Raw genomic sequence first — 12,029 nt, 5'->3', positions numbered from 1 at the left:
ATGTTGTTGACAGTCTCGGGACCATCCTCTCCGCCCCACCTCGGCCACTCCCCTTTTCCTCGTTGACCACTCCACTTCCTCCTCCGGGGTCCCCACCCAGTCCCGCTCCCCTTACTTTCCCCCCTCTGGCCCCGCCCCTCCCTCCGGGAAATCTACCCCCTCCCCCCCGCCCCGGGCAGCATCTCCAGCGTCCCCTAGCGACGAGGCAGGAGCTCCTAGCAACCGCATCTCGATTCCCAGACGACGGCGGCACGTAGGGCCACGTCAGCGCGCCGTGGCCCCGCCCCCGCGCCGGCTGGCCCCGCCTCCCCGTGCCGCGTTCGCCGCCGCCGCCGCCGCCGCTGCCGCCGCCGCCGCCGCCGCCGCCCGAGACTCGCGCAGAGCAGTTATGGCGGATCCCGCAGCGCCCGCGCCCGCAGCTCCGGCTCCCGCCCAGGCCCCGGCCGCGGTCGCGGTCGCGGCCCCGGACGCGGCGCCGACCCCGGACGCGGCCCCCGCCCCGGCCCCGGCGCCGGCGCCCGCCCCGGACTCGGCCTCAGGGCCGTCCTCGGACTCCGGCCCCGAAGCCGGCTCGCAGCGGCTGCTCTTCTCTCACGACCTGGTGTCGGGCCGTTACCGCGGCTCGGTGCACTTCGGGCTGGTGCGCCTCATCCACGGAGAGGACTCGGACTCGGAGGGCGAGGAGGAGGGCCGCGGGAGCTCGGGCTGCTCCGAGGCGGGGGGCGCGGGCCACGAGGAGGGCCGGGCCAGCCCGCTGCGCCGCGGCTACGTGCGCGTCCAGTGGTACCCGGAGGGCGTCAAGCAGCACGTGAAGGAGACGAAGGTGCGGCGGGCGGGCCGGGGGGCCGGGGTCCGGGGCCGAAGCGGGGACGGGAGTTGCTGCAGGAGCCCTAGGCCGGGGAGGGGAGGCGCGCGAGGCGCTGGCCGGCGTGGTGCAGCCGCAGTGGGCCGAGGTGGGAGGACAAGCCTCCGCGGAGGGGACGCTCCGGTGCAAAGTCATTGCACCAGCCCCGGGCCACCGGGCGCCGCGCTTCCCCCCCACCCCCGCCCCCCTCCGCCCGCGAAGGGGCTTCCACGCCTGGCCGTGCTGTGGTGTCGGCCTCAAGATTATGTGGACCCACTACCGTGGGGGAACTTCTCAGACTCTGAGGCATGCTCGGCATGACACCAGTGCGGCGTTTTGCTGACCCCCAAGGAGCTACATACTGCATTGTGCATCCCGAAAGGAAGGCCGTGCCGGGTCCGTGCAGGGAAGGGTTCTGGGCGGTCCAAAACAAAGGTAGAGGTGAAAATCTCGGGCGACGGATAAGCCCGAGAAGTTCCCCAAATGACAGAATGCGTTATTATGGGTAAAGAAACCCCAACCCCTCTTTAAAAACAAAAACAAAAACAAAAAACCCAAAAAAACCCCAACCTTGTTGCCTCATTGTAATTGCTGCGGGGAACTTTGTGAGTAAAATCATTAACAATCAGAGCCGTGATATTAATAGTACGGGAAGGGGGGGATGTGACAGCTGCGACTGGAATTGATGACTCCCAAGTGCAGTTGGACTTCTTGAAAAAAATACTACAGAACCATGGATGGAAAAGAGCCACCCATTCGGAAGCCCGAAGGGTTTTTCCTGACCTGAGGCTGGAGGCACACCTCAGACTCCCATACGGTACTGGGGTGAGGCTGGTGAACATTGCAGTCTTTACCAGCAAAGGGGTGCATCGTCTTAAACCCGAAACCTTGAACCCAGGTTGGCCTGGTGGCTTCCTGTGTCTTGTTTTCCTGAGTGTGAACTCCTATCGGCGGTTCCCACCCAGGCACACACTCCTGTATCTTTCACCCCTTCTTCATCTCGTCCTCTTCCTCCCCTGCCAGAAAACATTTCTAAGCAGGAATCAGGCCTGTGCTGTTGACAGGTGTGATTTCAAGGGAGGGCGCTTGAGAAGTTCATCTGGGTTTCTCACACGCTGGGAGACAAAGGCCACCCTACCAAGGGGGTCTGTGATAACAGCTCTGGCAGGGGAAAAGGCTGCTCTCCCAGGAAGAGCCTGCGAACCACTTCCCCGGGGCAGAAGTGACCCTTGGCAGCAGCAGAGTCTTTCTGCTGGCCAGTGCGCGTGCCTCCCCAAGACCCCGAAGTCCGCACGCACGCGGGTCCCCTGGCTTCCCCCCAGAGAAATGCCAATCAGGCAGTGGCTGCCCTGACTGAAAGAAAATGACAAGTTCGTGTGCAAAAACAAACAAACAAACAAACAAACACAAAAGTATGTGGGAAATACTACTTTCTATAGCGGAATGCTCGTTACCAATTCCCATCGGTGTTGTTACGTCGGAAAGACGATTTTTTTTTTGGTCTTTATGCCGTGTTTCTGCATTGTCTTACTAGCACATGGTTGCTAATGTCTTTCTGCGGTTTTTTTTTTTTTTTTTTTTTCCCCTTTAAACAAAAAATGTTTTGCCCTGACCATCTTCTCCAGAGGTTTGTGACTTTCGGAAGGCAACTCGTTTCACCGTGTCACGGCCTCCTGCCCGGGACTCAGGCTGCCCGGCTAAGTTCACTACCGGGAGCTGCCATGTTTATCAGTTGTCGGTTCCTGTTCATCTTGACTTTGGTGGTTAACTTTGTTTACGGTTATGTTCTGCCTGCCTCCTTCCACCATGTGTAATTATCTACAGAGTTGGGCTTAAAATACCTATTTAGGAATTAAGCAGAAAATAACTGTAAGTTAAGGCACCGGCTTGGATATATCTTGAAGGTGGCCTCTGGTGATTTGCTTTGAATTTGTTGAAGTCCACCGTAGCTCCGGTGGTGGTGTTTTCTTTGCCACTGGAGCGTCTGTGGCTTCTGAGCTTAGGGGCCTGGGAACCTTAGGAAATGGGGGCACGTAGCATCCATTTGTGGATGGCAAGACCCAGTTCTTTGAGAGTAGGTTTGTTGGGGAGGGGAGTTGTATACCCGGTAAGTAGCTCTAGGGTCCCAGGAACCCTAGGCACAGATGACCCGACTGGGGCGGTAGGGTGGGTCCTGGGACCTTGCACTTTCGGAAGTGGTTTAGGAAGAGTTTTGTTTTTTTCTCTTCTTCTCACTTCTCCTTGGAAATCCGTAGAGGCTGTAAAGGAAAGACTCTCAGACCAAGGCTGAACATTTAGGTTCTGATGCCCACTCCATCCGATTTGGTTATGAGATGAGAACCCACTTACTGATAGAATAACGTGGTTGACGGTGTGGAGAAACGTATTTCTTTTTAAAGCTGCCACCTGTTGGCATCTTTTAAAATAGTACCCTTTTAATGTGGAGCGTTCAGTAGGCTGTGGAGTATTTCTGTCATTTTCGGGTTAATTTGTTGGGCAATGAGTAAAGGGGTAATATTAGTCTCTTGATGCACACTTGAAAGGAACAAATTCATGACGAGACATGAAGAGGCTGGCCGACAAGTTCTGCCCCCTCCTGGCCCCTTCAGTGAAAATTATCAACAGAAATCAAATAAGTAGCTCTTCCTTGGAGACTGCAGAATTTATGGTCCAGTTCCTGAGGCTTCCAGCAGCCAACGTTGAGCTTCTTTAGGACTTAAACACGAAGTTTGTGCTCCTTTCTTCCCTCAATCTTCTGACCCCTTCAGCACGGTACTCCTTGAGACTTCCCCGTTTGGCCATGGGTCTCCTTTGTGACTGACCCCTTCCCCATCAGCGACCATCCTTGAGTAAACTTTTGGAATAAAGCCAAATGCCGGTAGTCTCTCTGCCTTCTCGCGCACTGGCTAGACCCGGCGGGTCTTTCTGGTCTCTAGCGGTTATGGTTGGACACAATGGCCCCTGTAAGGAAGAGAACAGACTGCCGTCTGTCCGTCCAAGTTTGGGGGCTTCCTGTTTAGGCTTTGGCTTTCCCATCTCTTGTGCGCTGTCCCTTGCTTTGAGTTACCACAACGTTCAGAGTCTCTCCTGGTTTGAGATTTGATGTCTCAAAATGAAGCTGTCTCTGCGATCACGCTGCTTTTCAAAGGCCGTGTGTGTGTGTGTGTGTGTGTGTGTAGCATCCCTCATGACACATCCCTCAGGAATTGGCTTTTCGGTTTATTTTTGGCTTCTACTCAGGCCAGCATTTCCACTGGGAAAACTGTTTAGGTGTAGCATCATGGCATGTGAAGCTGACTTTGCTTCACTCGTCCGGGTGCTGGACCCATTAAAAGTCATTGTTCTTAGTGATGTAATAGGAAGAAGTTATGGAAGGTTAACCAAGATGCAGGACCGAGTGCATCTCGTTGCACTTGACTCAGAGGGGATCACAGCACTTGTAGACTCGCACAGCTCCCCTGTGCTTTTGTTCTTTGTCCTTTGGTTTCCCCCCTTCTGACTTCTGGGACCCGGTGCCGAGATGGTGCCTCTGTCTGACTTGCCGCCTTGCTCAAGGGCACTTTCACCAGAAGAAGGGTGTGTGTTTGTGTCCTGTGATTGGAAGTCAAAACCCTTGGGTGCTCTTCTCAGCTGTCACCTACTCTGAATGACCTTGGCCTAGTCACTGCCTCATTTTCTCTCTGCAGTCAAATACAAGATCTGTCTTCCTAGCCCCTGAAATGAGCCTGAACCAGAAGCGTAGCTGAGTGCTGTGGCCACTTGGCTGTTAGCAGACACCACCCTGATGTCCATCGGACAGAGCCAGCCACCCCTGCCCCGTCCCTTCAGGAGACCACTTCCATGCATCACAGAGTGGCGCTACACCCAGGAGGCACCTTGGGAGGCAAAACGTGCGCCACAGGGGTTTGTTTCGGTGGTGTAGGAGTTCCTCATTGATCATGTTGTTGCTCTTGACCCGGTGGGTTATAGATTGGACTTCTTTTTAAGACTCTTCTATAGATACTCATGAACTTTATGCGCCTTTAAAGTAACACCTGCCTGAGGCGCCTGGGTGGCTCCGCGTTGAGCATCTGACTCTTGATTTCTGCCCGGGTCACGATCCCAGGCTCATGGGATCAAGCCCTACATCATGCTCTGTGCTGAGCGTGGAGCCTGCTTAAGATATTCTCTCTCTCTCTCTCTCTCTCTCTCTCTCTTTCCCTCCCTCTCCCCCCCCTCACCGCCCCTTCCTCTCCCACTTCTCCCCCTCTCTCCCCCCTCTCCCCTTTCCCTCCTCTGTCTCCCCCTCTCCCTCTCTCCGTCCCTCCCTCTGTCCCTCCCTACTGTCTCCAAAATAAAGAATAAAAAAAATTAAAGGAACACCTGCTAAAAAGTCCACCAACCTCCAGGAGAGGGATGGAATGAACATATATGTGTGCATATTTTCCAGAATCTGGAGGATATCTTTTGAAATTTCCAAAAGAACGAATTACAAAGATGGTAGGTTATTGCTTTTGTATTTTAACATAATATGGATAAGCATTATGTAGTGTTACTGTGTGCCAGGCACTCTCAGTGCTTTCTGCATATCGCTCAGTGCTCCCAGCAACCCTGTGAATTAGGTCCTGCTATTATCTGCACGTTTCAGAGGAGGAAACTGAGGGGCAGAGAGGTTAAGTAACTTGTCCGATGTCACACTGCTAATAAGTGGAGGAACCTGAATACAAATTGAAGTAAATGTAGTTCTCACCTGAGAATGTTTAAGTTCAGCATTCATAGATCATTACTGCATCAAGTGCCCTTGTTAAACATGAGTCACAGACCCTGTGGTTGGTATTAATCATCCAGTCATTAAACACTTGAAAGTCTTAGTGGAGAGGAGGTAACCCCAGGTAAGGAGAGAGGAAGGAGCAGGGTGTTGGGATGGGTGGAAGGTGTGGCCCGGTGGCCAGGGGAGAGCGAGCTCACTCCGGGGACAGGTTGGGAGGAGGCGCCAGGTTGGCCCTTGTGCTGTGCTTCTGTTCTGCATTTTTCATTCCCTGGCCCCGCCGTCATTCTCAAAATCATTGTCAAAACATACATTTTATTTCTGGAGAACCTGTGAGTGTCCCTAGATGTTGAATGAAAGCAAGCTCTGTGTGATTCATTCCAGTGCTGGTTTATTCCCCTCTGCCCCTCCTGGACCAGAAGTCCGGGGAACGGGCGTTTCTGTGTTGCCTTAGAAATGGTCAGCCTTAGGAAATCCAGCTTGACCTCCTGCCCCCAAAGACCTGTCCGCCCTCTTGCTGCTGTTGTCACCCTCCCGCTGGGAATGCTGAGTCATGAGACGGGTTCAGAAGGGCTCCTTGGAGAGAGGCTGAGTTCCTTCTTCAGTCGCCCTGAACCTGACTGTGCTCTCGGCCTTCTTCTTGTTTTAGGACATTAAAGGTCCTGTTGCGCCCTTCCCGTTCCCATTTCACTGTTATCCCTGCTCTTCTTTTTTTTTCTTTTCGGTTTCCTTTTCCATCAAGAGAAATCTTGCTCTCTTTTTTTGCTGTTTTACCCAGGGGCCTCATGGAATCCAGTGGAACCTCTGCGGGGCCAGTACTTTACAAAAGGGATGCGGTTATCGGTTATCGTATGTAACATGAATCAGCATCACAACAGCGCTGGGCCCATGATCGGTGTCAGCTGCCCCCGGTGGTCCCCTCACAGTTGGATTTAGGGTGATGTCTTTTTAAAGAGCCATTCTGCAGTTTTAACTGGGAGGAGGACGTGATCTGTGCTCCTATTCCAATTGATGGAAGCTTTCAGAGTTTCCCTGCCCAGAGCTTAGCCTGCTTCTGGATGGGAGGGTGCTGATTCACATGGATAATCGAAAGAGGGAAACGTGCTTTTTCATTTACAAGATGCTCTCGCTTACACTTACTAGGATTTTGGTGTTTTTAACTGTAGCTCCTTCTGAGACTCCACCTGCCCAGTGGCTGGGTGCCACTGAGAAGGTGGTGCTTTCAAGGCTGTTGCGTGCCCCACACTCACGGCTCAAGTGAGCGGGGTGCACATTCCGAATTGCTTCCGTCGCTGACATTTCTGCTGGCCTCAGGGGGCTCTAGTCGGAACCACCTGACACGTGTGTGGTCACAGACAGGGAAGAGCAAAATGCTTACTGGAAATTTTTGTACTTCGGAATCAAATGGAGTCATGTTCACGGATGGCCCTCTGAAGTCTGTCTACTCCAGGGTTGTTCGCCCTCGTTTTGCTCTTAAGTTGCACTCTGAGGTTGAGCCTTCGACCCAGGGCCGACCTTGTTGAATGGATCTTTTGGTCAGTTTTGCCTGCAGATATACTGTGTTCTTCTTAAGCAAGATTGTGAAAAACAAGTTTTTGACTTAAACATTGAGGCAGATGATACACTGTTCAGAAGTATTCAGCTAGGCAGCATGTACTGGAACAAATGACCTTTTGGGGTTAAATCTGGTTGACTGGTTGGCCGAGGGATTTGCCTATTTTGAGACTGAAACACCTAATTTTTTGTAGCTGGGTCGAAGGAATACGACACTTATCAGATCACTTTGGGTTTAAATCAATAGCATAGGGGTGCCCAGCTGGCTCATGCAACTCTTTTTTTTTAAATTTTTTTATTAAAAAAATTTTTTTTAATGTTTATATTTATTTGAGAGAGAGAGAGACAGAGCATGTACTGGGGAGGGAGAGAGGGAAGCAGGCTCCAGGCTCCTAGCTGTCAGCACGGAGCCTGACGCGGGGCTTGAACCCACAAACTGTAAGCTCATGACCTGAGCTGAAGTCAGACGCTTAACCGACTGAGAAACCCAGGCCTCCCGAGCATGCAGTCTTGATCTTGGAGCTTTAAGTTCGAGCCCCAGTTGGATAAATAAATAAATAAATAAATAAATAAAAATCTTAAAAAAAAAAAAAAAAAAAGATGGATAAATAAATAAATAAATAAAAATCTAAAAAAAAAAAAAAAAAAAGATCAAACTAACCTAGCTATGACCGGTAAGGATTCATTCTAGCTATGATAATTTAAAATTTTTTTGAATTTAAGGTACTGTATATTGCTTAAAAAAAAAATAGAAAGGAAAACATACTTGATTCTATCCAACAATAAAATGAAAACCCCCAGCAAGCAGGAGAGATTTTCTGCAGTCTTAAAAAGAGTGTTCTGGGGTGCCTGGGTGATGACACTCAGTGGTTAAGCTGCTGACTTCGGCTCAGGTTGCAGTTGGTGAGTTCAAGTCCCGCGCTGGGCCCTGGGCTGATATGACAGCTCAGAGCCCGGAGCCTGCTTCAGATTCTGTGTCCCCCTCTCTCTCTGCCCCTCCCCAGCTCGCACTGTGTCTCTGTCTCTCTCAAAAATAAACATTAAAATAAAATTAAAAAAGAACATGTTCTTCATTTACATCCTGCAAGTGAGAGCTGGTCTTTGACACTCAGCAGCTCTGATGAGGTGCTTCGTCTTGTTTTCATTTTGATCTTTTTTTTTTGTGGGAGATGCTGCTGTGATGACGGTCGGTGAAGCTGTTGTGACAGGCATGTCCACGGCACTTCTTGCTAGCCCCTTAAGTGCAGGTAGGAAGGGACACACACACGCATCTGTGTCTTGTGTGGCTTCCAGGAGGATCAGGAACAGAGTTTGTGCTGAAAGCATCCCCTTATTTGTCTGCTCTGACTGTTCAATTACTTAAGGGAGTTTGAGGGCCCTGAAGGTTGATGATATCATCTTCAAGCCAAAGAAGAAAGCTGCTCTCCCTACCTCCAGTATGCTGCAAGAGGTATCTGCCTCCATTTCCTCACGACCTCTTAGCCTTCCTCTGGCCTCTCACCACTGGATGTGAATGGCTCTTCTGAAGGTCACAAAGGACTAACGGATTCCTGGTCACTGTATTTGCTGACTTCTCCCTAGTCCTTGTCCTTTTGGTCCATCAGCCTTGTTGATTGTGGTCGGTCCTGCCCTGTTACTGGAAACTTACTTTCGTTGGGTTCCATATACCCAACCATACTGAATTTTTCCCTTTAGCCTTTGTGGCTTTTGTTTTGTTTTAAGGGTTATTTACTTATTTTGAGAAAGAGAGAGGGAGAGAGAGAAACCCAAGCAGGCTCCACACTGTCAGTGGAGCCCGACACAGGCCTCGATCTCCCGAACTGTGAGATCATGACCTGAGCCAAGGTCAAGACTTGGATGCTTAACCGACTGAGCCTCCCAGGTGCCCCTTCTCTTTAGCTTTTTCCTCTTACCTCCGTGAGACTCCTCCACATACCACGTTCTCACTCCCCTCACCACCTTCCTACCTTCGGTACTTTTGTTCACTCTCGTGGCTGCAGCTGGCTCTCGCACTCAGCTTCCACACCCGCTCCGCGGTCCCCGCCGTGGACCTGACGGCTCCCTCCTGTCATCCAGAACTTCAGACTTTGTGGGTGTGAAGTTTTATAAGTGTAACTGCCCTTCCCACCCCCAGGTCCAACTTTTGATCATGAAAAATCTTCAAATATACAGAGAAGCCGAAAGACTAGGCCAGAGAGTATTAATTACCAATGATGATGAGTTAGCAGTTAACATTCTGTTCTCTGTGCTTCACCTGTGTATGTAAATATATGTTCTCCTGAGTCGTGTGATAAGCCAGAAGCAGACGTGACAGCGGACGGCTCTGAATACTTAAGCTTGCGTCTTCTAAAATTCAGACGTTTGGGATCATTTGAAATTTACCTTCTTGGATGCCCATTCTAATTTAAGTGTGCAATTCAGTGGTATTAAATGCATTCGTAACGTGCAGTCACCCCTGTCATCCATCTCCAGACCTCTTTTCATTCTGTAAGACTGAAACTTGGTGCCCACCGAACAATAACCCCCTGTTTCTCCCCATGCCAGCCCCTGGCTACCATTGTTCTACTTTCTGATGTGAACTGTCACTTTGCTTAAAATAATATCCCTAAGGTTCATCCATGCTGTAGCAGACGGCAGAATTTCCTTCGTTCTAAAGGCTGAATGAGATTCCACTGTATGTATCACAGCTTTCAGCCTGGCTCTTCATCTGTCGGTGGACACTTGGGTTGCTTTCCTGCTTTAGCCGTCCTGAGTAACGCAGCTCACGAACATAGGCGTGCAGATACCTCTTCGAGATCCCACTTCCGGTTCTTTTGGGTGTATCCCCAGAGGTGGGATTGCTGGGCCATGCGGTAGTTCTATGTGTACTTTTTTGAAGAGCTGGCCTACTGTGCTCCACAGCAGCTGCATCATCTCATGTTCCCCCCAGCTGTGCGCAAGGATCCTGGTTTCTCTATGGCCAATGTTTGTCATTTGTGCACGCTCTCTCCTCTCTCTCTCTCTCTCTCTCTCTCTCTCTCTATTTTGGCCATCGTAATGGGTGTAAGGTAGTGTCTCACTGTAGTTTTGATTTGCGTTTCCCTAAGGATGGGTGATGTTGGGCATCCTTTCACATGCTTCTTGGTCACTTAAATATCTTTGAGGAAGTGTTTATTCAAATCGTTTGCCCATTTTTGAATGGGGTTATTTGGCGGTTTTTTGTTGTTGGGTTGTAGGAGTTCTGTATATATTCTGGATATTAATCCCTTATCAGATATATGACTTGCAAATATTTTTTCCCATTCTGTGGGTTGCCTTTTTTATTCAGTTGATACTGTCTTTTAATGCGTTATAATATGTTTTTTTTAATTTTCATGAATCCAGTTTGTCTGTTCTTTCATTGCCCGTGCCTCTGGTGTCAGCCTCCCATTCTAATTTGTCATCAAATCTTTGTTCGAAATGCCTCTTGCCTCCTCTGCATTTCCTTTCTGCAACACGAGCTCACTCTGACCGTGTTGCGCCTGGACTGATCTCGCCTGGTCTCCCTGCCTCTAGCCCTCTGCAGCCCAGTGTGCAGTGCCACAGGCTGACCTTCTGAATGACTGTTGGATTGTGACCCAGCCTCCTGACACACCTTAGCTTGTCACTCAAGGCTCCTCGTCTGCGTGTCGTGCTTAATCTTCTGCCCCTTCAGTAGACTGCATCTAATCTGTTTCCCCGGTTCACTTGTGCCGTTCTCTTCCACTGATGCCCCATGGCACTTAACATGACACACTTGAGGTCTCTCTCCCTGGATTGGAAGCTTCTTGAGAGACAAAGACAGTGACTCCTGATATGCTGTGAAAGCTTATATTTTGAATGGCTCACGTCTAGTTTCGTGGGAGGCGTTTGTTTGAGTTAATGACCAGATCCTTCCCATTCACCTACAAAGAGTATTCTTAGCCTTTTTCCAGACGCTTCATGATCTGTGCTGGAGCTATGCGGGCACCTCGCCAGCTGACACGTCCCCTTAGGGTACTAGGTAGGTTGCCCATGTAATTTATCGTCCAAGCTGGGCTCTTTCGAGAGCACTATGAATAATTGCTCCAGACTGAGACATGTGGGTATCCTAACACCAGGAAGAGCAGATTAATCAAAAATACACTGTGTTGTAGTTGACTGTTTCAGCAACTTCCATCAGAAGCTCCCCAGGCAGAGCATGAGCCCAGTGGGCTAGGATAAAGCTAGCCAGAGCTGGTGTCAGCTACGGCCGAAATGCAGCTGTGTCTGGGATTAAAACCTAGCAGGAATTGAGACACTCTCCTGGCCACAGGCTCCCTAGGAGCATGGCCTGGGATGAGAACTAAGAGGCTGTGCCTCACGAAGCCAGTAGAGACTCTCCCTGGTTGGTGCCATTCTGGGTTTCCTTTAGGTCCTCGTGCAAGCTCTGAACGATCTGGAAAAAGCACCAGTTCAACATTTAGAAGCCACCCAAGTTCTAGCGCCCACAGTAACTTCAAGACTTTGGTGGAAGCCTTCACCGTCTCTGAGCCTCAGTTTCTCAGCTTACGAAATGGGGACGATGCCCATCTCAAGGCTGTCGTCAGGGGCAGCTGTAACAACCCAGCTGAAGAAGACACTTGCGAGACCTACGTTCACACGTGTGAGGTCATGAATGGAGAGCAGCCCAACAGCCCTCACCTTAGGAGATGGTTTTGGGTCTTTAGTGTGAGCCTGCTTTTGCTGGAAACAGGACAGGGCCCCAGCGGTGCATTGCCTGGGAGCGCAGCTTGGGCTCTGTGCTCTGCCTGCCTCGGTGCTCTGGGGCATCCTAGAGAGCGCAGCCTGGAGTTGGCGTGCCTGTGCCCGGCCTGTTACTCTGAAAGAATCAGGCACCATCTATTAACACGGCTCACCAGGGGTGCC

The 12,029-nt window shown here is 50.8% G+C and overlaps 1 protein-coding gene across 1 annotated transcript in view; it reads left to right on the top strand.

Moving 5' to 3' along the window:
* The first annotated feature begins 331 nt into the window (after positions 1–331).
* Positions 332–12,029, top strand: part of UBE2O (ubiquitin conjugating enzyme E2 O) — a 56,790-nt gene continuing 45,092 nt past the window's right edge. Inside the window, exon 1 of the mRNA XM_027052258.2 lies at positions 332–823. Coding sequence (XP_026908059.2) covers positions 389–823 — 435 coding nt within the window. The 5' untranslated portion in view covers positions 332–388. The remainder of the gene's footprint in view (positions 824–12,029) is intronic.

This window comes from Acinonyx jubatus, chromosome E1 (genome assembly GCF_027475565.1).
Source record: "Acinonyx jubatus isolate Ajub_Pintada_27869175 chromosome E1, VMU_Ajub_asm_v1.0, whole genome shotgun sequence".
NCBI classification, from domain to species: Eukaryota; Metazoa; Chordata; class Mammalia; order Carnivora; family Felidae; genus Acinonyx; species Acinonyx jubatus.
The sequence above is the reverse complement of the archived record's forward strand: the minus strand, read 5'-3'. Positions and strand labels throughout refer to the sequence as shown.